At 38.7% G+C, this 27,671-nt stretch overlaps 1 protein-coding gene across 2 annotated transcripts in view; it reads left to right on the top strand.

Moving 5' to 3' along the window:
- The window catches only part of LARS2 (leucyl-tRNA synthetase 2, mitochondrial), a 91,482-nt gene extending 66,865 nt beyond the window's left edge, over positions 1 to 24,617 (top strand). The window contains exons 16-21 of one of the 2 annotated variants that reach the window (XM_049816550.1): positions 395 to 577; positions 2,847 to 3,016; positions 4,039 to 4,116; positions 6,202 to 6,313; positions 14,854 to 14,981; positions 20,484 to 24,617. In XM_049816550.1, coding sequence (XP_049672507.1) covers positions 395 to 577; positions 2,847 to 3,016; positions 4,039 to 4,116; positions 6,202 to 6,313; positions 14,854 to 14,981; positions 20,484 to 20,663 — 851 coding nt within the window. In that variant the 3' untranslated portion in view covers positions 20,664 to 24,617. Of the gene's footprint in view, positions 1 to 394; positions 578 to 2,846; positions 3,017 to 4,038; positions 4,117 to 4,734; positions 6,167 to 6,201; positions 6,314 to 14,853; positions 14,982 to 20,483 lie in introns of those variants that run through there. The other variant, XM_049816549.1, reaches the window with a different exon arrangement.
- The last annotated feature ends 3,054 nt before the right edge of the window (positions 24,618 to 27,671 follow it).

Here is a 27,671-nt window from a genome sequence, read left to right as displayed (position 1 = left end):
TTTGTAAAAGCTAAGTGCAGGTCAGAATTGTACCAAATTAGTACGCCTATCTAGGAGGTTTTAAATGTCAGGTTATAACAATGCTTAAATCTCAGGGGCTGCCAAGGTAGTGCATAGGATGAGTGCCAGATACAGCTTCCACATGGTAGAAGGAGACTTTCTGTCATGATGCAATGGAAGCACTGGAATATTACTTGTGTTAAAACATTCAAGTAGGAAAATCTTGGGAGGGAAGAGGGTGTTTACAATGGTTGTTCTTCCTCTTTGAGCTGTTTGGAAACCAAAAAACCCCACTAGAAATAGTTGTTTCTTCTTATGCTTAGAGAACAAAATTAATTGCTGTTACAACTAAGCAAAATTTCGTTTAATATTTTGCGTATGTCTTAATATTTAGGAATTGAACCAGTTCACCTAAAAACTGGTGAGAAGCTCCAAGTTGCTTGGGAAAAAATGAGCAAATCTAAGCACAATGGAATAGACCCTGAAGAATTAGTCAAAGAGTATGGCATTGACACCCTACGTCTTTACATTCTGTTTGCTGCTCCTCCAGAACAAGATATTTTATGGGATGCTAAAAGTAAGTCGGATTGTTTCTGTTGTTTGTGTTTGGTTTGTTTTTTTTCTAGTGTGTAAAATTTTAAACACAAAATTAATACAGATCTTGATGCCCAAGTTTTGGAACAATTGAATCAAAAAAGTATAATGAGCAGGTTTTATTGTTTGTTTCTTTTAAAAGAGAGCGGGTCACAAAGCTGTCACTGAGAGGCAGGCTTGCAAGATTATTGCAAGCAGCTTACCTCTTAGGAGCTAAAAGCATGTATGGAAAGTACTCTTCAGTGGTATTTTCTTCTGCAAACTTGGACCTCATTCTCTTATTTTTTTATTAGTGACGATTGATTGAAAATGATTGTTTCAAGATTATTTTCTTCATTATAAGCTGTTGCTTAAATCATACCAGTTTACAGATAAAACTTTGCAATATTTTATTATTTCCATTATTTACACATGTATGCAATGGCTTTTGTAAGCTGGACTATGAAATACTTCTCGGAAGAATCTCATTAGAAGATAATCAGAGTTCCTAGTAACTAATATTTGTACGTACATGACATTTTTATGAGCTTATTTCTTGAACAAGATTCACCCTCCTACGCACTTATTTACTGCCATCATGCAATTTGTCACACTGACAGATTTTAATTTCTTTTATCTACTGTGGTTCATACATTTTAATGTCTTATGCATACATTTAAATCTAGCCCTCTTGTTGCATAAGGCTTTAATAAAACACTCCATGCCTGGTATTTCTTCATTCTTTCTGGTGTTAGCTTCTTGCTACCTAGTTCAACCTGCACTAAGCATTATTTCAGTTGGTATCTGTCAGTTGGTGTCTGTCAACCTTTACATTCATATATGTTCATTTATCTATTATTGCATTATGGAATGTACTGGGGGAGTGGGCTTTATGGCTTTTCTCAGTTTACGTTCTGTCACCATGTAATCACAACCATACAGAGCTAGGCAGATGAAAGGGTCTTGTAAAAAAAACGACGACTTGGAATCAAACTTTAACTCCTGCATCCCTAACAGTACACAGGTACATAATTCCCTCTGAAGCAGCTAATTCAGTGATGCACAATCTTTTTGCTGTACTTTTCCATCTTGAAAATGGAATAATTAAATTAGCGTGAGAATCGTGAGTACAGAATCTTAGTTGCAAAGTATACTAGAGCTTGGTGGTTAAACATTTTTTAAGAAAGCGAAGCACATGCAGGTATAATGCTAGCAAAAATGCACTTAGACATTCAAACCAATCTGTTTACCACTTGAGAAATACAAAGAAGGATTTCGGAGTCATGTCATGTTGGAAGAGTATTGGAAGACATGAACAGAAGGAGATGCCAGCAGCCTAAAGATACTTCCAGGGGAAAAAAATGGGAAGTAGGTGAAAAGCATCTCTTAAATCTTTAAGCTTTGGTCTAAATTTCTTAATGATAACAAACTAGTGAATGTTTAAATTGAAGAAATCAGGCAAGTTGTGGTGGGTTAGCCTTGGCTGGAGGCCAGCTGCCCACCAAAACCGCTCTATCACTTCCCTCCTCAGCTGAACAGCAGAGAGAAAATACAATGAAAGGCTTGTGGGTCGAGATAAGGACAGAGAGAGATCACTCGCCAATTACCATCATGGGCAAAACAGACTTGAATTGGGGGAAATTAATTTCATTTATTACCAATCAGTGAACAGGGTGAACAGCTTTATAATCTCCCCATCACAAACGAAGCTGTGTCAAAAGGTAGTACCAAGAATCACAGCCTATACTCATTAGCGCAGTAGCATCTCGTAGCAACAAAAGTATATGTGATTTCTAAATTCAAATTTTAGAAGATACATCTCAATTTAAAAAATATGTGTGTGCATGCATGTGTGTATATATGTATGTTTGTATTCTTCCATGAGTTTGAAGAATGAGAGCATGTAGAACTGTTTTGTTGAGTCATTAAAACATGAGGTGAGCATTCTAACATTGACATAACATTGGGTTATTTTATAGATATAGCAAATATTATTGGTTTATACATTTATATATTTAAACCAGCAAATATACATTTTAAAGTCGTTGCAGAAAAATAGTTTTGTTTTGTCTTATTGATTTCTTTTCATTAAGGCAACCCAGCATTATTTGTAAAGGCATTTGTAATTGCATTGACATTTTTCATTTAAAATACAGGTGTTTTTTTAAAAAATGTTTAATTCTAGCATTCAGTTTCATATCTGCTTTTCTTTAAAGTTTTGGATTCATTCATTGTAACTGAAATTTGTTTCTGCAATCTTTCATTAATCTCAGCTGATGCTATGCCAGGTGTTCAGAGATGGCAGACGCGCCTCTGGGCACTCGTAACCAAACTTATTGAAGCAAGGACTTCAGGAACCATGCCCAATCCTGAGCTTCTGAATAAGAAAGAGAAGGCTGAAGCCAGAAAGATCTGGGAGCAGAAGAATCTGGTGATTTCTGAGGTTAAGAGAAACACTTACGTAGTTTGTAAATGACTAAATAAGTTGCTGCTTACGCTAAAACTGTGTGCTTGACTTAGAGCCAAAAGCTTTTTCCCCAGATGGGTAGCTCATAATTTTTAAGTGAATTACTCTGTACAAGTAATTTTATTTACCAACAAATTCTATGGGACAGAACTTTTTTGCAAAGTAATAAGATTTGGATTGGGAAAATTTCTCTGCTTTGTGCCTCATTTAAAGGATGAAATGTTATGGCACTGAAGTGTTATCAATCTGGGTTTCAAGTAACTCCATTTCCAGTAGCAAAGCTGTAGGTGAGTTATGCGGGTTATCCCTAACAAAAGCTTTTGATCTGTTTGTTTCACACCTCATTATGATGCCTGCTGTTTCATACAGAATGAAAAATGTTGTTGGTGAAAATATATTAGCATATCCTAAAAAAAAAAATATTACTGAAATGATTGTTCATCTCTTCTTATGTATTGTTTCATGCTGTGAATAGTGTCAATTCAGTTATCCAAGACTCAGAAGTTCTGAGACCTGCAAAATTAACTTAAAATATTTTTCTACGGATAAAAACTTCTCCTGATTTAAACCCTGTGGTGAGAGACCTTATAGGTCTTTTAACAGACTTTAAAATTATAATCTTGCAATCTGTGGACAGGCTTTCACCAGCATTAACAAATATGAAGGCCTCTTGTAGGGGCAAATGGAAGATACTTTATTAAAGGAAATAGAGGGTGATTACTAATACACACTTCTCATTGGCATTGATTGAAGCTTTTAAAATCCTGAAACAGAGGGAAAGCTAATCAACTGAATTTTTATGCTTATTTTTTCCCCATACACATGTGATTCCATAAATGATGTGTTTGCATGCCAAAGTGATTTTCATGAAAGAGATAAAATGGGTGTGTTTCACAAATGGAAATCGACTATCAATAATTCTTTTTCATTTAAAAACCCAATATTCCATATTTGAGAATTTTAAGTAATTAGTGACAGACCTTTTCTTCTAATACAAGGTAACAGAGTACTTCACAAAGGATCATTTGTTCAATGCAGCTATCTCCCGATTGATGAGCCTCACTAATATACTCCATGTAAGTACACGATATTAATGAAGGTATTTTTCTCTCAGACCCTGTTCCTGTAAGTCTTTATACAAAGGAGGAGCTGCCTGAACTATAGGTCCAGCTTTCCATAAGTCATTTGCTGTCATAAACATTGCTACTAAGTCAAGAGCTTTGTTGAATTATTCACTTCAAAAGCAGCATGTTCTAATATCACTGTGACCCTGAAACTCACAGTTTTGCAGGAAGACCTTGATGGTATTAGAGCCACTAGGTTCTGGTGTTTACGTCTGCATCCTGTAAGTTCAGAAGGATACATTTTGTTTAGCTTTGTTCTTTGCTCTCTTTTGTTTTTAACCAAGTTGCATAGGTAGCTAGGTATAGCAGTACATTATAGAATTACCAAACATTCTCACTAAAAGGGTTATTACTTGCAAGGAAAATCACACATAATCTTGCGTTCCTCAGAGACAGCTTTCACCACTGAACTGTCTGCTAGTAATAGAGTTTGCAAATTCCCCATTTTAAAACAAATGTAACAATAACTTAAGTCTTTAGCATTTTTTATTTAGATTATGTTGTTTATCAGCCAGTGGCAATAGAGCAAATACAATAAACTATTATTGTTATTTTTGTTACTACTCTTAGATCTGATTGAGCAGTCCTTCAGGCATACAATGGTAACCTGATCTAGATGAGAAGTCATAAATCTGGATTTTTCAACTTCTCTATTGAAATAGCATTTTATACATTATGGATTCCAAGGAGATTATTGGCAAAGTAAAGGAACTTAAAAGAAAGTTAAGTAGGGTGTGTGTAAGTGCTGTATTGAGGTAACTTAAGTCTGGGGTACTGTGTGTTGTTGGGAAGGTGACACATGGTTCTTCATCTTCAACTCAGTGATTCATATGCATTTTGGGCTGGTGGATGGTGATGAGTGAATGTTAAAAAAAATTATTAAATAAAAATCAGTATCTGGCATATTTCTTGACCAGTGAAGTCAGTGCAGTATCTTTCAAGAACAAGTTTCCATATAGCCTGCTGACACTTCCTCTTTTGCTCCCCTTTGAAAGGAGGAAGTGGGGAGGTGGGTGAAGATTAAATACAGAAAGCAGAGAGTAGTTACTAAAACTTACTCAAACAAAGTTTGCACTGAGCTCATTAGTATCAGTGATAAGAACATGTCGTTTGACAACATTTGTGGTCTATGTCAAACAAATCACTGGTTTTGGACAATTTTCTAGTAGACAGGAACGGGTGTTCACCAATACCCACCAAATAATTCTCATAAGCTAACGTGTATTGACATTTTTCTGTGCTGATTCATTAGAGGGGCAAATTACAAAATAAACACAGAATCTGAATTTACCATGGGATGTAATCTCTCAAACAGGCAAAGAAGGAAAAAGTTCATCCAGCTACTTTTAGTGCTATATCTTTTCTATTAAGATACAATAAATAGAGGAATGAAGGTTCAAATTTTGTCAGTCTAGCACCTTCTGCAAGAAATTGAAAATTTTCTGAACTAGAGAAGCTGACCACTTTACTAAAGCAATCTGGACATCAAACTGTAAAAGGCTGTGCTGCACTGTTCATTCCCAAAGCTTCCTTCAGCTTTAAAACCTCACTTTGTCATTAAATTCAGCTTTACTTAAGCCACTATAGGATCCTGTACAACTGAACCTCATCCCAACAAAACCCATGCTGCATTCAGCACAGTTTGACTCTCATACAAGTACTTCACCTCTCCTCAGATAGCTCCGGTTTTATCTAAGATTGCACTTCTAGAAGAGGTGACACTCAAAATGTTTTTGAGGGCCGCTGTTGGCCTCGTGGCTCTGTGCTCAGCTCCTGTATTAGAGCAGAACCCCAAGGGTCTGCATCAGCCTGTTCAGGATCGGCTTCCAAGTGTTAGAGAGCAGCACTCTGTGACCACGAGTTGCGATTTTAATTCTCCAGAACTTACCATAAGTTTCCAATTTATTGTGAAATTATGCTGTCCTAAGCATAGACATTGGTTTTGGATTTTATTACTGCATTTTTTTCTTAAACTACTTTCTCCCCACCTCAGAATATTAACAATTTATTTTCTTTTCCTTCTGTCTTTTCACTTAGCAAGCTTCTCAGCCTCTTATTCTCCACAGCACAGAATTTGAAGATGCTTTGGCTTCACTCTGCATTATGGTTGCACCTATGGCTCCACACATTGCATCAGAGATGTGGAAAGGTATTTATAGAAATAAACTTTTTATTGATGTTCCAGGAAAAAAGTAAAAAGGTTGCAAAAGTGTCTTCAGCGTAGTACATGTGTCACTTAACCCTGAATTCTGCATCTGTCTTGTCCCTTTCTGTCATAATTCCTAAACAAACTTGAAGATTGTGGTGCTCCCAGATCTCTCTTTCTGCTTTAGTTTCTTTCCCCTTGCATAGAAAGGTGGATTTCTTGAGACTAGGCAGAGAAAGAGAGAAGGAAGGAAAAAAGTCAAGACAGGACTTGCATGAGGAATTCACGTCAGCTGCTAGCTGCTCCGGCATCTGGATGGCAGTATTAAGAGCTGAATGTAAGGACAGAAACAGCCCTTTTTCAAACAACTGTTTCAGAGTCTTTGGACTGCAAATATTTTCTTTCAGGAATTCAGCCACAGGAAGCCATATCAGAGGGCTGTATACTAAAAAGACTAAAGGAGTGTTCAATAAAAACCCTACTCTTGTAGAATTCTCTAGAGACTGAGGGATGTTACGCTGCAAATTAACCTCTCGTGGAAAGTGGGAATGGTAGACAGGAAATCTTTTTTAAGATTTGTCACGCTTGTAAACCTTGAGTTCTGAATCCCAGGTGGGCTAAGTTGCGTGGTGCTGCTACAGTTAAAACCTGTGAAATAAGAGACCTGCATGACAGAGTTCAGCCATTGCTTTTAAGGTTTATTGGGAGAAGTCCCAAGACGTATGTGGGAAGATAGGAATATATTCTGCATTAAGACTGGCCACAAATTGCTATGTGGTTTTGGGCCTAACATTAGCTTTTGGATGCTGTTTTAATAGTTTTATTTTCAACAGTTGTCCTAAAACTTCGTGCATTCAAGTGTTTACAGAGTAGAGCTACTAAATTGCTTGTATTTTAGAGTTGTGCATGGCCCTGTAGTAATGTTACCTGGCAAAGAAAGGCTGCTCGTGTTCAAAGCAATAACATAGGGACAGACTCTGCATACAGCAAGATATATTAGGGAGAGTGGTTTTTTTTCTGTTTTCATTTCCAGTGTTTTTAAGATGTCATAATACAACCTTAATTGTTCAGAATAAAGAGTGGCATCAGACATCTGGAGAAAACTACTGGTCAATAGTATCTTAGAATATGAAGTACTGTCTAGTTAAAATTATACTTAAATGGAAGTAATTGCCATGACTTTGTTTTCTGCATTGGTTGAGATGGAGGCAGAAGAGGTCTAGGCTCATTACTTAAACAGACAGTGCCTTGTGAACTTGAAATTCAAATACATGTTAGGGAATACAGAATTATCAAATGTGTTTGATAAAATGACAACACTAGGATGTCTCAACTAACAACTTGTCAAAGGTAAAGCTTAATGCTGTAACGTTTTGAATGTTAGAGAAGGAAGTCTTTTCTTACTACTAAAATCACTAGAGAATGAGAATGATAAAACATTTGCTGGATCTCTTTCTGATGTAAGAATGAAAAGGTAGCGTATAAAAATTGGGAGTGTCTTGCCCTCACCTTCTGTCTGCATTTAAAGACAGAAATTTGCTTGTGTGGCTCAAAGACTGTGCATTGTAGTTCAGTGCAACTAGCACACAAAAACATTGTGTGGTGATTATTACCTGAAGAATGTTATGACTAAACATGAAAATCACAGTCTCTTTTAGCATGATCATCATTACATTACCTCAAACTTATTAAACTATTTTATCAGGAGAATGTATGTACATTTAACTACTGCGTTGTGGTAAGAAGGCTGTATTATTTTGAAATAGCCAACATCTAGTAATTCTGTCCTGGGATTGGGATTTCTGGTGAAAAATGTCCAACTGTCGTGTAGAGAAAGATTCCCCAAGTTCATGCTCTGAATTTGAATCTGGTTCCACCAACTCTTCTTGCTCTTCTGATGTAACCAATTTCTTAAACTTTATTATGTATAGCTGATGATGCTTTCTTATTTTAAATAATTTTGATTAAAAAAAAATCAACCTTTCTAAATGCTCTATTTAGTTTTCATTGTGCTTTAGTTCTCCATATCCACACTTACAGTAAGTCTCTCTTTTTGTACCTTGGCTTTGCATCTAAATGTAGGGATAGTGCTGCTTCCTCTCTTGTAAACTAGTCAGGAAGAGGATTTTGTATATTATTAGCTCTATAAATAGCACCTATAGCAGTGGTCCCCACACTCTGATGGAAGCCTCTGTCTGCTGCCAATAATAAACAACACATAAGCAACGTATTTATAATTAAATACTGACATTTCATTCTAAAATAACTTGTATGCAGCCTTTACGTTTTGATTTAGTGATTAAAAGGAGGAGCATTTTTCTTTCTACAGGGGAAGATGAAACTGGGAAACTTGGAAGCTATGTAGTTATTATCAAACAGATAATTTTGCAGTTGAGTAGGAAGGCTGGTAGGAACAGTGACTTAGGTTAACTCTGAACCACATTATGCTTCCTTGTGTATTTAAGCTTTTTTTGAAGAAAAAGGATTTTGCTTTCTTTTTAGTGTTTCTCATTAGAAAGTGCTTACTACATAATGACATATGCTTAATATTAATTTTACTACAGCCTTAAAAGAGAGAGAAGAAAAAAGCATTCTCATTAATTCCAACTGTTTGTATTGTGCTTCACAGGATGAATAATACTTTTAATGTTGCATTGTAATCTCTCCTTTTATGCTTTTCTGATCACTGATTATTGTCAAGAAACATTTAAGAAGAAATTATGATAGAATTTAAAACTAAATGTGAAATAATGACAACCTATAATAAGACCCTGACTTAAGGTATTGTATTAAGTTAATTCTGCCAAAGATTTGAAGGCAATTAAACGACAGAACTATAGAACTTTCTGGCTAAGATGAGGCTCTATGGAGGTAATAAAATAACTTTTGACAACTGGAAGCTCTTCCGCAGGTGCAAATTGTATTTTTTTCAGTTTAAATGACAGGTGTTCTGGAAATTGAAAAAAAATCAGCCAACCTTTCTTCCTTTTCTAGTTTTGGAATAAAAAGCTAGGCAAAAGAGGCTAGTATCTATAAATATTAAACTCTTGAAGGCTCTGATTTCCAAAAATATCTAACACTGTTAGTTTTATTCAGTAATTACATTAATATTCTCCTTTGCTCAAAAAAACAATGTTTAACTGCAAAACATGATATGATAAATTTTAAGTATCTAACAGATTTTCTTAAATAATTCCATTCTGAATGCATTTATATTTAAATAGCAAAAAATGCTTTTTTGCATCTTGATTTCCATTTCAATCTAAAAGCTATTTGACATAGATGACAATGAAATGTAAAAAAAAAAAAAAAAGTGAAAGTGTTTTCTAATACAATAGCTTGTAAAAATTAAAACTAAGTGTATAAATGTGTATATAGGTATCCTCTTGGTTAGCAAAGAAGTTCTTTACAGCTGGATTTAACTGCAAACCAGTCCATCTTAATGATTACCAACTAATGAAAAGACTAGGAAAACTACAAGGATTATTTTAGAGTGTTAATTAAAGATGCTTGTTTGACATTTTAAGTAAGGACTAGCATCAGTGACATAAGTAATTTTGACTGTAGTAATGCTATCCTGCTTTGCAAGAGTTGCATCAGAGTTCATTTGAAATTTTAGCTTTTTAGTCCACTGTGTTTTCTTTGTTAGTTTGTTGATGAACTTTGCAAACTCAGAACTGCAGTTTGATATCCTGAGGATGCTTCTGATGCAATGTGCAACTTTTAAGTATAATTAAAGTAAAATTAGATAGATTCAAGGTACAGCAAGTTTTGTTCTTCTGCAGCTGAAGAATTATTCTCCCATGGGGTTTAGTTTGTATGTAACCATCTTGTTTTCATGCATCAGGTAGAAATTAAGAGTTTGCTCTCTTTGTGAGCTGGCCGAAGAGCGTACTTAAGTATTGGCAGTACGTATTTCCAGTTTGAGTGAAGGAAAAGCTGCCTGAATGCTCTTTGAGCAATGCCTCACCTTTCAGCAGCTGAACAATTATAACCCGGTATTTTGTTTGTGAAGGAGTTCTTTCTCCTGCTTAGAGGAGGAACAGTTTTCAGTATTTTGGTGTGTCAACCTAATGGTCTTAATTGTGTAGTGAATACACTGGTTTATCGCTTAATAACATAAAAAGCGACTGTAGCCCCTCAGTGTGGGAAGAGTTCATCCGGCTGATATCTTGGCAGTTTATGAACACTAACAGGATGAGGAAATCTGTTTCCTTCCTGAAACCTTGTATCTGAGGAATATACAGACACCATTTGAAACATTTTGGGTTTTTTTTAGTTTGTAGTAGTACAGTATTGTGCTGTTCAGACAAGGATATGAAACTGCTTATTGTGAGTTGTTAAATTTTTATTAGATACGGCACATGAAAGATATATACTGATGATAAACACATCTTAAGATATATTGAAATTAAATATAATTATTGGAATTTGTAATGGTGTAATTGCTTTGGCAGCATTTTAACTGTCACTGCAATAGCTCTTTTGCAAGAATTTCTTTGAATTCAGTCCTTGCTGAAGAAGGCTTCTGTAAAGAATAGAGCTGACTAGAAGCTAATTGATGTTGCAGATTTTAATTGAAAATCTGAATGCAGAAATCCCTCTTCACAAATCCAAGAAGAAACACAATTTGGAATTAAAAAAATATTTTTTACCTCCAAGAGTAATAACCTGAAGTGAAGGGATAGTAAGTTCGTACAAATGGAGGAAGGCAGATCATTTTCAGAAGGTTAAAAGGATTCACGTGGAGTTTGCTGAATTGGAAACAGATTCTAGAGTTAGCTTTTAGTAACCCAGGCTTTTCACAACCCACCTTGGTGCTCCACAGCTCTCACTAGGAAACATAAAATGAATCCCCTGGTACTGTATTGAGTACATGTAAATTTTCCTGACTTAACCCAGTTCTGTACTACTGTACCAGTAATATAATAACAGTTTTTCTCAGAGCTGTCTGGAAACAGCTGTTACTGTCTTGCTGTCATTTCTTTGAGATTGCAGACCATTTCACATATGACTGACAGACATATTCCTCCTGAGCTGCAGAAAGGTATTTTGGATATGCAGCTTGCCTGAATCTGTCAAATAGGAAGAGTCATTAAATAGTAAAAAAGCATATCAAGAACAAAGTAACCTGGCAACCATCCTGTCCTTCGAAGAGACTGCAGAGGGGAATAAGATACTGACCCAGAATCTGCACGTACCCTTATACACTCCCACTCTGAGCTGTTTAAAAACTTGACCTGCTTGTCTGATAGTGTGGTGGATTTTTGCATAACACAGATTTCTATTGGTTTGATTTTGCTAAATCCAAAAGTTATCAGCATTTGGATAACGCACTCTCATAGTCACCTTACACTGCTCCCGCTGATTTTCTAACAGGAAATACAAGGAGATCCCTCATCCTAAACTCCAAATCTGGCATTGCTTCAGCTGCCTTTGTTAACTTCCTTTTGATGCCCATTAAGACTTCCATCCTCCTTGCCTTTTCTGCTTTGTTAACCTCTCTGTGCTGGCGCCTGTCCCATGCCAGCTCTTACTCAGTTTACTCCATAATCACATCTGTTTCTCTTGCCTACATAATTTTGTGTCCAACTAGTTGCACTATTGCTGGAATTTTACAGAAAAAAAGCACTAGAAAAAGTTATCAGTAAGACTAGAATTACCATGCTGTCCTAACACCTTGCTGATACACGATTGCTTCCACATCTTCCTTCTTAAATCTCTTTAATATGAGAATCTGTTCTTCCCTGCCAAATAGCACCTTAGGGGAAGTATTATGCTTATGAAATACTCATATAATACTGCTAAAACATTGCCATGAGCTGAAATGTTGTTAGTCTTGTCCTGTCCCCTCCTTCTCTCCACTCACTCTTTTACAGTAATATAATACACATTTAACTTGGTGTTTTAACTTGGGCTCCAATGCTGTGAGTTGCTGGTTAGGGAAACCTTGTTCTCATATTAGCTTACTAGTCAGTAAAGTCCACTGAAGCAGATCTCAATAGCAGGATGAGGGCTTCAGATTGAGCACAAGTATTGTGTTTGATCTGTCCTGTATGGCTGTACAGATCTATACATATAAGTAAGCAGCTTACAGTAAGTAAAAATGTACTCAGTTGGCTTTGTCCTACATCTGCAAGGGAATCTGTAGCCATAAAAGCAAAATACATCAAAAAAAAAAAAAAAAGCAAAATGCACACTGCTTCATAAAGTGCACTTTACTAGGTACTTTCCAGTACAATAAGACAGTAAAACAGGTTTTTAATGTTTCCACAGTAAAAGTCTGTGAAATGGACAGTTTATAACTTCTCAAACAGTGCCTTTGTGTAGTGTCTCAGAATCAAGTGGGAAGGCTGGAGGAGGGTTCTGTCTGGGTCCTGACATGTGGACTGTCACCATTCTGGATCATCACAATGAAGTTTCTGGTCTTGTGTGTGTTGCATTTTGAAAATACAAACCAAATCATTGTGTTTTCTGTGTTCTACAGCTCACGAAATGTGAATTAAGGCAGGAAGCCAAACAGGCAACATAACTAAAACCTTCATTTTGGTTTCCTGTCAAACTGTTTTCTGAAACTAGTTCTGTTGACTTTTGCACTTTTTTTTTTTAATACGGATGAGCTCATAGCTCATTTTGTAGCAAGAAGACGAACCAAAGAATCGACATTGTGCTTAGTCACAGTTTATCTGCTTCAGAATACATTTTAATTTTTTTCATTAGTAGGTGTGGTAGGACTGACAGCTTCCACAGGGATTAAGAGTGACACTGGTTTTGCTTTAATAGATAGAAGCTCTTGACTTACATCAGAAAGTGGTTTTTAAATATTTTGAAGAATCCATTTCAACAGGAAAATAAGGAGTGGCGAGTATGCATGATTCTGCCACAAGGCATGTGATCAGTTGGAAAGCAATGAGCTCATCTGGCTGTTCAAAAGCCAAAAAGGGAAGAATCTAGCAGCTGTTGTCTTTAAAGTCAATGTGATAATGAATCACCAATGCAAAGATATTTTTTTTTCCTGCTTGAGTTCCTATCTTTTACTCTTTCAGTTTCTGAGCTACCGTTGTAAGAAAAAAAAATACACAAAACCAGATCCACTGAAGTGTTTTAATCAATTATTTACTGAATAAGATTGTGGCTTAGTTGTTATTCTTGGGAAACGTGCACGTTCTTGCTTGCCATTAGAAATAGCTCCCATCGATCCACCCCAGTGCCCCTTGCTGAATCATTCAGCAAATAACAAGGCTGTGTGTCATTTTACCAAAGTGCTTTGTCTGAAAAAGCGCTGACAAAAATCTGGCAGATGTTTCTGGAGGAAGTTGCGTTCTCTTTATGTCTCTGTTTGCTGTTATTCCCAGTCTTAACCTAAACAATCCAGCTAGGTAAATTAATGTATATATTACATGTGGTTGGTTTTGCTCCTGTGTCTGCTGTTGTGCTGTGGTTTTGAACAGCTTCAGGTACCTCAGTCTTAACAGTAGATCTTGTGTTGATGGGTTTTCTTCATGCTCTTGCTGGAGTTGCCCTAAACCAGATGAGATTTCACATACATTTTGCAGTTCTGGAGTAAGCCTGTGCTTACAAGAAGTTTTAGTCTGTATTCTTATTCATACAGAGAGAATGTTTTTCATTTAAAAATCCCCTGGCTTTGTGAGAATCACAAGAGCAATCATCATCAATATTGATCATATCTGACAGCCTCTTGTTAAGTGAAATCTTTTTATTTTGTCATACAGTTGGAGTAAACAGCAACATAAATCCCACTCAGAAGCTTTTATTCAGTTAAAGAATGCAGCTTCAGAATGAATTGCATCCTATTCTCCTATTATTCAAATAAATCAGGAATGAATTGTCTTGGGAAAAGCAAAGCCTATTTAATAAAAGGACATCACTTATAGCCATTTTAGGAGGTTTTTTTAAATAAAATCAAGGGATAAAGTGTTTCAGAATGTATGTCTCATAAGAAGGAAAGCAAACTGTGCAAGGTATTCTTATGTAGCACCTTTAATTTGTGAGAAAATAGATACTTTACAAAATATGAAAAAATCTTGCAAGTAGCTTGACTTGCAAATTTAGAAGCTACCCAGCATATTACAGATGGTAAAATAATAAGCCATAATTATTTATTATTTTGATTGAGTTGTTAGTAAAATTTTAATCAAACTGGTGGTTTTACTGAAAAAAAAAAATCAGTATTATGATTGACTTCCAGAAATAGAGGTCAGCTTGTGTTGCAGTATTACAATTTAAAGTAATAAACAGTGGTCTTCTGTGCTTTTGGCAAAGTTATGGAGTGCTAATGAAAATCTAAAATGGGCCCACATTGTTCATGTTAGCATCCCTACACATGGTATAAAACAAGTACTTCAAAGATATATATCTTTCTGTTTATAATGTGCTCTATGCTAATCTAAACAATGTTATTTCCTCCAAAGGGACTTGCTTTTAAAGTCAACTTTATTCTGTTCTTATTTATCAAACGAATTCCAAAGATCGAATGTTCTGGTTACAGTACAGCTGAATGTTTGACTGCTTTCATTTTCCAGGTTTGGCACATATGCAGATTAAACTTTGTACTCATCATCACTGGGATGCTGATGTGCTGCATCAGTCCTGGCCCAAAGTAGACCCAGAGTTCCTTCAGCCGTCAGATGTTGTGGAGATGTCTGTTCTGGTATGAACGTTTTCATGTGTTTTCAGTGGTGGCCAACTAATGCATTACGAGCTCAGAGGATGACAAAATTTGTGCTCTGGTGGTAGTTGGTTCCCTTTTTACGTGGCTCAGTGAAAGGACAGCTAGAATAGAAGCTGCAATTACCATTGTGCTGAGTAATTAAAATGGTCTCCTAAATGAAAAAAATGTAGGAAATCTGGAAGGGAGACAATCTAAATATAAATCTTTTTGAGTGACTGAATATTAGTACCTGTGGAGATTTGACCGATGAAGGGCTGTGGGCAAGGATAGTACAGTCAAAACTACGATCAAAGTACAGGTCCCTCCAGATTTTTTGCCAAACAGAGCATTTAGGAACTTGGCCCTGTACAAAAATGTGTAATTAGGTGACACTTCTTGTGGTACCTGTAGTGCTTTGGTTGCCTAATACAACCTATCATAAGCTGGGTTAAATTGCTGTGATTTTTGCCAAATTATGTTTCCCATCTGCCTTGGGACGAACTTCTGGCACATTTCAGCAGAGCATATTTGCAGGAATGAGGTTGAAGAAAAACAGGTATCTTTGGTAATGTTATAACTGCATTCCGGTTTCTCTTTGAGCTCTAACACCTTTGTGGTCTAGGGAAAGAGCTGGCAGTTCAGTAGAAGAGTGGACATATAACTACATATATTCAACCGGTAATTCTCCAACGTGTGTGTGTGCACATGCACAGTGTAGGTCACTGTCTTTTTTCCCACATCTCTAGTTAACTAGCCTGTATTCAGCATGCTCCCAGGCATCATTTGTCATTCAATAGTGCACAGTAGCAGCAAGTGCCACTGCAGGCCATAGAGAGACTGCCTGGAGCCAAGGGTGTGGGTTCCATGAGTGGTGTCTCTGCTCTTCCATCACCTGACTCCTGGTCAATTTGCATTCAAGTTCTTCATGCTTAGGTGTTATGATGGTCTGTAATTTCGTAGTTGCATACTATTAGATCTGCAGGACTCCTGCCTTTTGCATTATTCACCAAAGAATAACCTTTAATATACCATGCAGACATTCTAAACTTAAATGTTTTAAATTAAATTAAATGTTTCAACTTAAATGCTTTTTGTATTTCTGGATATTGAAAGAGACAGAGCCTCTAGAAGAAATGTCATTTGGTCATGTAAAACTGCATGTTCCCTCTGTGTGTGTGTAAAAGATAAACAGAAGCAATGCATTTCATCTGTATTTTATTGTGTTAGCTCCTTTGGGTAGAAGTAGTAAGGCAGTTCGGTTATTTTTGTTCAGCTGGATTTTTTTGAGGAGGGAAGAGATTGGCTGGATTGAGGGGAAGTCATGTTGCTGTAGGTTTTTGTAATCAAAGTATCTTTGCAAATAATTTCATATCTTGCCAGATCTCTCAGTTGGTCCACTTGAATAGAATGAGAAATGCTGCTAAAACACTAAATTTTCTAACATTCAACATACCTACTTGGCAGAGGCTACAGAGTATGTATTTTTTGAGGAAATTTTCAATTGTCATGTTTTCCCAAACCAAGGAGAAGGACTTAAGTGCCAGCTGGGGTTAATAGCAGACTTAGCCTAATATTTACTGTGGGTTTATTGCTTGCATGCTTGCTTGCTTTAAGTGATAAGCATTTATTTATACAAGTGAAAAGGTCATATATCCACAAAAATCTTCACTGAGGTATGATCACTTTGCTCAAGCTTAAAATAAACCTTCACCTTCAAGCACAGCTAGCAAACATCTTAAATGCCAGTGTTCAGTTTATAAGGAAGTCATGAATGAGAAATTGTGTAATTATAGAAACTTCTCTGCAATTGTGGTTAAAGCAAACATGTTATTAAACTTATCTTTAAAATAAAATTTTCAGCAATACAGGGAAAATTCTGAACTCAATGTTTTTAAGACTACACAACTGAACGTGAAAATGCCTAAGCATTTCACTGATATTTTTCTGACATTAAAAACTTACTTCTCAAAAAAAAAAAAAAAAAAAAAAAAAAAAAAACCAGAAAAAGAAAAATTAATTTTGCTTTAAGCAACCATTACGAAAATTATTTTTGTTTCTTTTCCTGGTTGACTTTGTCAAAGCCATAGCCTTAAGTAGAAGTCTTGTAATAAGAGAAAAAGCAACCCCTGTGTTCTCAGCCATATATTCATAAAAGAATATAATGTATGTAAACACCTTCCTTAGTTCTGAGAAAGTGAGGTCTGGAAGACCAGAGAGACAAGTTCGTTTTTTGAACTGGGAATAATTCTTAAAAATAGTGCCTAGGGGGTGTGCCTGGCTTTCTGCCATTAGAGTAAGGCAAAAGGGAAATACGGAGGAGCAGGGAGAAGTCACCATAAATGTGAATATTTTAAAGTCTTGTGAACACTGTAGGTTTTTGTATGGCTGTAAAAATAAATTGCCCTCATTAAACCAAGAAACACTCGACATATGGATGAATTGGTTAGTTGCAAAGAGGCAGTGTCTCTTCACAAGGCTGCACAGTCAAACTGAGTCTTTGGGCCACAACCCTATTCTTCTCAAGACATCAAACTGCCTCAGGGATTTGCCTGTTGAGACATTATGGGTTTATTTCTCTTGACACAAAATACTTCATTATTTCCTGTCTGTGCTGGAGTTATGGCTTTCCATATTTAACCCAAAGCAGCAAAAGCAACCAACTCACTGCATCCTTGGCTGATACAGTACAGATTGCCTACAAGACGGACATTTAAATTCACTGCATATGCATGGTATCTGTTACTCTAAATGTTACTGCAAAGTTGAATGTTTTTAATCGTATCATATATTGTTAATGCTGTAAAAAATCTGACCTGAATGTAGTGTGCATTTTATCCTATGGACATGCTTCTGACTAGCATTCCTCACATTTTCTAGGTGGTGCAGAACTGTTAGCAGCTGTGGTCTTATGACTGATGTTTTTATAAAACAAAGTTGGTGTCATGTTTCTTGCTTTGGCATATGAAGAAGGCCTAACAGTGCACAGATTTTTATTTTCCTTTACTTCTCAGAAGGATTATGCATCAACGGTAAAAAAATATTGGAGTTGAACTAAAAATTCCTCTCTGCAGCCTCCAGGTGCTTATTTTTCAGTCTTTTGTGATTTCATTTCATCCTTCATAACCTCTCCAGTTCCCTCTAGCTCCCTCTAGAACCAAAATAGTCTAAAATGTCAAATGTAAAAAAAAAAAAAAAAAAAGAAGAAGAAAAGAAAAAGCAACAGCTTCCTTCCTTGGGAAGAAAGGACCCAAGCCTCATTTATTTCTCCTCTTGCAGTTTGCCATGGTTTTTCAGAGAAACAAGGCTGCCAGCACCCAAGTTTCTTGTGCTGGCACGTTTACCTGGAGCGGCCGAGGGTTATGCTGGTCTAGGGAGATACAGAGAGAGAGAGATGGAGGCATACCAGAAGATATATGTCCTGCTGAGAATCTAACCCCTCAACTAAAAGAATATGTGAATAGGATGCTTGTTACGCACAGTGTGTGATTAAATCTGCAGATGCTTCTTTTAAGAATGGTGTTAATACATTTGACTTCGCATCACGATACCTATGATATAATGAGAGCCACGCTGCAGACGTGGTGAAATCATAACCAGTCTGCTGTTGGATAGGATTCTTGGACTCGGCTTGCAGTGTGGTGTGGGAAGATCAGGAGAGATGCTGTGGGAAGGTACACAGTGTCGGATCGCCCAGGCTTCTCGACCTTTCTAGGAAAACACAACCGCTAGCAGTCATTTATTTACTAAGTTGATTTAGAGTGCTTGGCTCTTCTGTTGAAAACGGCACCAAATAGGCTAGTTGTGGCAAGTTTCCCCCTGCCAACATCCATCCTCTGGGACATGTTAATTTGCATCATGGAGCAGACAGTGAATGACATTTTAACTAAGCAGGCATAGTTTTGAACTGCAGGCTGTGTGTCCTAGCAGCGAGCTGGCAATTTGGCTTTATATACTCACTAAAACTGTATCTGTTTGGATTTTACCATTTTCTTTTTCCTGTGGAATGCATTTCTTCTCTGAAGTGCCCTGTCAAAAAGAACTACTTGTATTTATTTTTTACAAAAGCTTTAAAAATGAACTCTTCAGTGTTTTTCAAGGGATTTACTTTGCACCAGGTGCTAAAGGCGAAGTTTAACACAGCCAGCCTTTTATGATACCACGTTACGGATGCATGTAGGAATAGTTAAAAACCGACCTACATTATCACTGCAAATTAATGTCAAGTCTAGTCAAAAACCAGAAATGACTCATCCCAGCTGCATTTGAGACTTCATCTTGTTCCTTAAAAATCTGTCCCAACTTCCTCACTTAGAGAATTGTACAGATTATTTTATTTTCAATAAAGTACAAACTAAGTGAAGTAGGCCTTTCTCATTCGTGGTACATTGCATACATGTATCCTAGACAAAATCCAGGTGAAAACCAAGCTGTGGGCATTTTCGTGTCCAAGCTGTATGAAGCAACTTATGTTCCTTTTAGATGACTGAAAATTCATTACAATGATGTCTAAAGGTCAAAGTTCTGCAGTACCTGCAGCAGATTTTTATGCAAGTGATTTGATTGAACTGGATTTAAGAATTCAAATTATTTCATTTGCTAAAATGTGGGATTGATATTCTTTTCATTAATCCACTGCAAGTATTCCATATAAATATGAAAGCTTTTGTAATAATTAATTTTATGCCAATTCCAGAAAGGTACTCGGTAAGGCTCTGTAGTCTCTGTCCATTATCTACTCTTCCTGGATGACAGAAAGGATTTGAAAGACCGTTTTAAAGATTAAGGCCACTGAAGGCCTTACTCAGTTTTACTTACATGATTCTGCCCTGCTGATGCCAAACCAGTATGGAAGCTGCTCTGAAAACCAGCTGCACACAGGAAAGCATTACCTTATAGTGGTTGTTGTCTTTGTGGTCACTGTTGGCTTAATGAATCATGCATTTAGTACAAATGCAACATATCATGAGTTAAAGCCTATTTTTCTAAAAATGAGCAATGATGAATCTTTCAGATATCTTTTCAGCCACAATATTTTTATTTTAATAAATCCTGCATTTGAATCTCTGTAAGAAATCACTTAGCTCTAAAGAATCCAAATTGCAGCCTAGAAGTATGTACAAACCAGGATTCCCACCTAACAAACCATTATGTTCACTCTCATTATTCAGCTTGTGTAACTATCGCGTTTTTAAACTTAAAAGATCGCTGCATTGCATAGTCACATGCTGCTTGCTATCTTCAAAACTAAGACTTCCTTTGGCCACTTCTAAATTTTCCTCGAGTATCATGAGTCAGAATTTCATTCTCTTATTTTCCGGTAGATGGACAGGAGGTATGGAGCATTTTACCCTCTATGTAGAAAGTTTGGTGTTGGAGAAAAGAGTTTGATCCACTTTCCCCCCCAGCTCCCCGTGTAATGAGACTGATTGGATTTGGGAAATGAAATTGTATAAGTCAGTCTAGTAACTTCTGGTTTTTCTTGTTTTCATGTCTCTTTTTCAGATCAATAACAAAGCTTGTGGCACAGTTTTTGTGCCTCAGCAAGCAGCCCGCAATTTTGAAGAAGTCCACGAGCTAGTTCTTCAAAGTGAACTTGGTGTCAAGCATCTCCAGGGACGAAACATTAAAAAGGCCTTTCTGTCTCCCAGAACTGCCCTTATCAACTTCTTAGTGCAAGAATAGCAAAGGCTCTGCTGGGCTGTAAAAGGGAACTGGAATCTTTTGAGATGAAACCAACTCAAAAATACTAGTTATTTAAATCTCATGTAACAGTGGGGAAGAAATGTTATTAAAATCAGGTTGCTGCTAAATCTTCATTTCAGTGTGGAGAAATGCGCAGAATTAAAGTTTCTTACCGAGTCACAGTAAGGTGCTGTTTGTCCATATTCTATGGGAGAATGAGAAGGAAGCATAGAAGAACTAAATGATTTTAACAGGATGTAAATGATACAAGGCGCATGGGTTTTAGTGTCAGCCTCAGGAATATATCCTATTGGAAAGTTGGCTTGGCTAAATGCAAGACTAAACAACTGCCTTGAGTATGTGCTATACCAAATGTTCAGGTGTGCTACAGTCAGCCTTTGCTCCCTATATCTCATGTTTGGGTACCCTACCATTAACTAACATTTTCAGTTGTAAGAAAATGGTTTCTACAGAGTGTTAATTTAAAAAAGAATTTCTTTAGCGCAGGCCAATGGCCTTGGGCACAGCAGGTAGCCAAAATGGGGTGGTTTGATATATTTCACATACCTTTCAGAGTCAAGCCAAGAAAAAGGTCAGATTATTCAGCCAAGCCCTGCCTTAGCCAGGATCCTCCTTCCTCACTGGCATATTTGTGTTGGCTCATACATGAGAGGTTCAACTTCAGCAAAGTGCTGGTGGTTGTTTCTGTGCAGAACAGAATGGATGTTACTTCCTACACAGGAGCCATCTCAGAGACTTTCAGGGGATTCGAGAAAGCAATGAGTCAGCTTGCTAGAAATGCAGCAATGGGAAAGGCAGACAGCACGCTTTTTGCCTCTACTCCTAGTTCTTGTAGTGCCTAGATCGTAAAACTTGAATAAAAAGTTTCTTTTTTTTTCTGAGGGGTTCATTAAGTGGAAATAGCTGTCAGGTTTCTAAAAATCAATCAGACTTTCATAAAACACAAAGCCATTCTCATGCCTCATTTCAGCCATTTTATGTGTACGCTGCATTGCTGTTACATCCACATGGAGATGTTTATTGTATTTAGCAAATGCTTGAAAAGGGGTTTCCAAAGAAACAATTACAGGGTTCATTGTGTAAGAATGTCTTTTCTTTAACAGCCATTAAATGAAGTAGTCCAATAAGCCAGCCATTTATGAGCCATTCTGACAGTTAAGAAGTCGGCAATAACAAGCAGCTAGGCAAATACAGAGGTCTGTATTAACCTGGCAGCCCAGCAGTCATCCAGACTCTGTATTGGATTAAAAGGAAACCAACGAAAATCACCCCTGTAACAGTAACTAAGTCCAATAGATCCTAAGCAGCTAGGATCAAGACAAATCACATTGCAGTGTGAGTACTAGCTAAGCAATACCAATACTCATATTGGTTTTATGCATTTTTGGTACCAAAGATGTGGCTACATAACAGAGATGCCAGGCTCAGCGAGCAGATTTGGCTCTACACGTCCCTGCTTCGGCAACAAAACTCTTCTGATTTCTGCTTCCTCCTGGACCCCGCTCGTGTAGATTTTCTCTCCAGCAGTCCTTTGACACAAGAATGACTAAGAAATGGAATATTTATAATGGAGATACAGTCTTTGCAGTTTTAAGACTCCAAAAATCTCAACCACAAAGGAATGCATTCAGACATTCAGACACAGGCCTTTAGTTGGAGTTAAAATAATTTGAATTCCAGTGTCTGCCTGACATATATGTTGTTATAAATTCATAAAACTCCTGTTCAGAAGGCCCTAGAAGGACTGTGAAAGAGATCCTTTAAAGTAAAATCTGTAGCACAGCAGAGTCCTGCTTTTTTTTTCCCTATATAAAAGTTTAACATGCCCTGTGGAACCATTTGAACAGAGTTTTTCTTTGGGGGAAAGGTGACATGTTTGATGTAAATAAAAACTTTTTAAATTGACAAGGATGAAGAAAGATGTTGCAAGCCCAGCAGCCCTTCGGTGCCTTTAAACAAAAGCTGCAGTCACTCCAGGGCTGAGCAGCAGCCCACAGTGTTTATTGCTTTTAGCACTGGTGGGTATTTGTTCTTGCAGGAGGAAGTGAATTGCAGATGTCACTCAGTGATTCAGGCAAAAATCAAAATAAGGAATGGACTTCTACAGGCTAAAAAAGGAAAGGTAGCGAACAGCAATTGCACAAAAAGTCTTTGGTCAGAAGTCACATCGGTGTGTTTACAGTGAGTAGAAATTCAGTGTGGTCAAGCGGATAGAAGAAAGGTGGTAGAGAAGGGAGGAAGGGAGAGGATGCAGAAAGTCTGATGGAGCCTAACACCCTGGACAGTGTATGTTTGGAAGATGGCAGAGGTGCCAGCTGTGGTGCTGTGCGGTTGTCCTGACGGCTGCTGACATTTCGTGTAAGGTTGACCTGCTCTGAAGCACAGTTGCCATTTGTCTTAACGATAGTTGTGACTCACAGGTTTGGTCTGTGCCTAGATGGGACTGATACTGATGCACAGGCTGTAACCTGTTACCATGCTGTTTTAAAATAACTTAGCACAGATGCCTCTCCTTTCTTTTAACGGTTGCTACTTGTTTCATGGTACAGATGCGTCTTTATGCTGAAGGTGGTATAAAATGTTCCCAGAGATTGCGTGCCGTTGAAGAGTTCAGTGGCTAAATAGTATGGGAGGGGATACTTGAGAAGTAAGAAGGAAGGGCACTGATGGGTGATTGGTCACATCGGAACTTGTGCTGCATTCGTCACACACATTAAAATGGATACGGTGCCACTGTCGTCCTTCCATGAAGTGATGAGCCAAAGAAGATTTGCCAGTGGGACAGACCCAGGACAAACAACAAGAAAAAGATCCACGACACGGAAAGGGCATTTTCTGCACCCTGTCACTCAAGGTGATAGAAGACTGGTCACAGCGCTGAACCAGTCAAATTTCTATTTTAAATAATATACAATTTTAAAAAGAATTATTGGCACACTTGCTACCCCAAAATCATTCATGCAGCTGAATTTCCAGACAATCCAGCCTTCAAACATTGATTCAGGAAAAATAAAAGTTGGCAAAGTCCGGAAAGGTCACTAAGTACTTTTCCAGTGGCATTGATTTCAGGAGAAAGGATTTCAGGCGTTGGAGTGATGGGGGCACTGAAATGTGCTGGAAGACCCCACTGTGTAGAAGAACGTGTTACTGGGCATGGGTGTTTCATAGTCCTCTCTGGTGACTGAGATGTCACGCCAATGCTGCTTTGCAGCACAGCAGTGGGGCTTTTTACATGACATCGAGGAACAATGGTGCAGCGCAGGTCACTAGCTAAGGCAGTTCTCTAGCCAGGTTGTCCCACTTATGCTTTGAAAAAAAACCTCTACGAGGGCATTGCTGAACAAGCATGTATTTTTCTGTGACCTTCACCAGAATCCGAACACAGAGATTTGGTGCAAAATAAAATCTGTGTGCTCTCTTGGTGATTTACCGGATTAAAAGTTGTGCCGAGAACTGACATCTGGTTAATGATGGCTTTTTGTGATCTGACTTTGTAAAAGCCTTCTTATTTCTTCTGGAGGGAGAAATTCCACAGATAATGCAGGTCATGCAGTCTCTCTTCTTTGTCTCCCCCTCTTCAGTGTAAAGCCCCACAGAAAGTAAAATGTTCCTCTTTAAACATTTTACGATCAACGTGAACTAGAAAGAATGTTAATTAGCACTTTGCTGGTTGTTTCTTCCTAGGGAAGTTTGCAGTATAGAAGATTTTTCTAAAAGCTTGGCTATAAATGAGGATAGGGGAGAATTCACTGGGTTTTTTTTCTAGTTTTGCAATACTTATTACAGTTTACGGAGAGTGGATTGGCTTTATTTATGTGTATTTACCAACTTAGAAGAGTACATACACTGTTTTTCCTGGGTGCTTTTTCTGCTTCTTTATTTCTTCAGTCCCCTCCTTATTTGGATCTGAGCTGATTTTGTATCAAAGGACTGTGCTGTAAGAGAAGTGTTGAATGTGAAGCCAGGTCTATCACCAGAACCTGACTGGTGAATATACTTCCTAGCCCACTAATTTTGATCAATCCAGGTAACGTCTGCTTTTGACTTTAAAGAATGATGCTGGAACTACAGCTGTGTTATTTTTTTGTAGTGGAAATGGGGGTTTGTCTCAAAGAAGCAGCACGAAGCGGATCACAGTAGATCAGAGGCAGTTTTTACAATGTTCCAGCCGTAGCAGAAGGAGAGCTGAACTGGAGCATTATCTCTGTGCCGGCGGGGGCAGCATCAGAGGTCTCATCTGCAGCCCAGATGATAAAAGAGATCTTGCCTGACATGGGGAGGAAAGGTGGGATTTTTTTTTCCCTTTCCTGAATAAAGTGACTTTCTGGTACCACAAAGCCTTCTGCAATTTACTAACCCCGACTGTGCCAGGAGCCCCGAGTCACACACAACCTTGTATCTCCTGGCATTTCTCTCACTTGAGTAAGCCTTGCGTTGGGTAAGCTCAGGTCTGGTTTTAGCCCTGGAGAGTTGCAAACCAGCATCACCTCTCGTGCAAAGTTAGCTCTAGTTTTATGGGTGATCAGAGAGTTTAAACAGGTTTTCCTGGGTTTCTGAGTTAAGTGTCTCTGAATGGGAGTACTTTAGCGACGTTGCAGAGAGAAGTCCTGTTGGCTTTTGTTCTACCTGCCAGCCTTTATGTTGGCCATGGGACTGGAAACTCAGTCAAGGTCAAGCAGATGCTTGTATTTGTTGTCAGATGAACATGGCCCAAACCTGTGAGAGATTGTGATCACAGGAATCTCATCAAAAGTACGCCCCAATATTGAACACCCAGGACGTTTTCTTGTATGCATGTCTGCCTGCACCACAGCAATTTGCTCTCAGTTTTAGGCTGCCAAATTGCTGGCTCAGCAAAGGAACATGTAAATGGGAAAAGCTGAAGTATAATGAGTTTAATATTCACATTCTTTCTGGTTGCACTTGTGATACTCAGCCTGGGACATTTGGGGCATAAGAAGTTCTTTTATTTGAAGAGCCTGGTCTTCTTCAGTATAACTCTAAGCAGAACATGTACATGTACATGAACAGAAATGTGTGCCTTTGTGCTTGCTCTCTCGGATAGAAACATGCTGTCTGGGCTGGCTGCAAGGGGAAGGCTCACACTCACATCTAAGGCTCTGAACTTCCTTAGCTACCAGTAGTTTTTTACACATGGCAAAACCAAGCGTAAAAGGTCCAAGGTTCTCCCCGTACACCCACCTCCCGCTGCCAGAAGAGATGCGCAAGCTGCCGAGCAAGGAGAGTTGCTCTCCAGTAACTGCACTTGGTGCCAACAGTATGTGAAGCGAAATACATACAACAGCTGTAGATGATCCAATGCACTGATCAGGAATAATAAACACAGGAGACATAGCAGGAGCAGAAAGAGAGCGGTTTAATAAAGGATCGTGACACATTACTGGCAATGGCAGCCTGGGTTTGTTTCTGATGAAGATTAAGAGAACTGGCTTAACAGGAAATTGTTTTCTGCTACAAGGGGAAATCAATTGTCTTTAAATACACAACAGTGTAATTAGCAAATCTTACTAATTGCTGCAAAACAGAAATACAAATGTGCATTGCCGGGCTGGCTAAGCCAAGAAAGTATTGTGAAAAAACTCATAAAAGCTTTTAGAAATGAATATTTTTCTTAAGTACGTCTCTGTCCCTGGAGATCCACGTGGCTGGATGAAATAGCAAGGGTGCAATAAAAATACATACTTCCCAATTTTCCCATGTGAAAGAGCATTTAGGAACATCTGTTAGTCAGAAAGCTGCTCCTAGGACATGCACAGAGGAATGGGGTGGATGTACTGACTGCATCTGGCAAGTCCACTTGAAGCCCACCAAGCCACCTGAAGCCGATGATTGATGGCAGGATGTCATCTGACCTGCGGAATGCTTCCAGCCCAGGATTACTAAAGGCCATGTATGTTGGTTAAACAGGTCATGGTAATGTTTGCGTTAATGCGCTGATAAAGAGGCAGGGAAACGGAGCTGGAAAATTCTCCAAGCAAGTTCTTGTCCTGATAAAAGGCTCTTTTTAGTAGAGAACAAACTGTCCCGTGGTCTTTTGAGCAGGAGTAGGAAAACCACCAAAGCCGCCTGCGTTATTTTGGTGCGACTGCAGCCACTGAAAGCAAGTGTTTGGCCCCATGAAGCGACGGTGAAGGAGACCGGGGTCTCTGCCACCACTGATGGCACCTGGAGAAACTGAAGCGAGGAAAACGGAGGGCATCCTCTGCCCTGGAGCAGCTTGGCACCCGGCTCTGGCCTTCCTCGGGGAGACCAAACCGCTGCAGCTTCGGGGATTCGCAGCCTTTTCTCTCGCTGCTGCTGCCGCCTGGTCTCCTGTTTGGGATCTCGGTGATTCCCCAAGGCTCCTCCCGCCTCCCCAAGGTGTGCTCTGCCAGGTAACCCTTCCCTGCCTCAGTTTACCCACCTGTGACCCGGGCCCGCAGCATCCCCACTGAACTGACACTGCAGGTACAGTTATTTAAGGAACATGGCCCTGAAAGCCTTTCTTGTGAAGCATCTGTACCACTCTAGAAAGGCAGTTTGCAAAGCTGTCCCAGTGCTGCCCCGGCCCTTCTGTGCCGTTTGCGCTAATTAAATGACTCTTACTGTAGTTCCCTGCAGAGATCGTGCCCCGCAGCAGGCAGCCGTACTGCAACAGAAGCAAAACATCCTAGTCTGGACCCATTTCTGCCCTGACCCCGGGGGCAGGGGATGCACGCTGTACAGCGGAGGGCACCGGCCTGCCCCTGCACCTTGGGAGTTAGAGGTGCGAGCAGCGCAGGCAGCAGGCAGGGCAGGCCTCCCGGAGGAATGCAAACTTTTTGGAAGGCGGAGGCTGAGGTTTGGCCTCTCCACCTCCACAGCGGCCCTTTCAGCAGCCCAGCCCCCCTGGCTTGAGCCCAGCTTTCCTGCCTGCAGCCGCCCCAGGGCTCGCCTCCCGCTGCCGGCTCCTCCATCCCTCCCTCTGCCACCCTCCTATGTACCCTA

Source organism: Accipiter gentilis, chromosome 14, assembly GCF_929443795.1.
Source record: "Accipiter gentilis chromosome 14, bAccGen1.1, whole genome shotgun sequence".
NCBI lineage: Eukaryota > Metazoa > Chordata > Aves > Accipitriformes > Accipitridae > Astur > Astur gentilis.
This window is presented reverse-complemented; position numbering and strand designations above follow the sequence as displayed.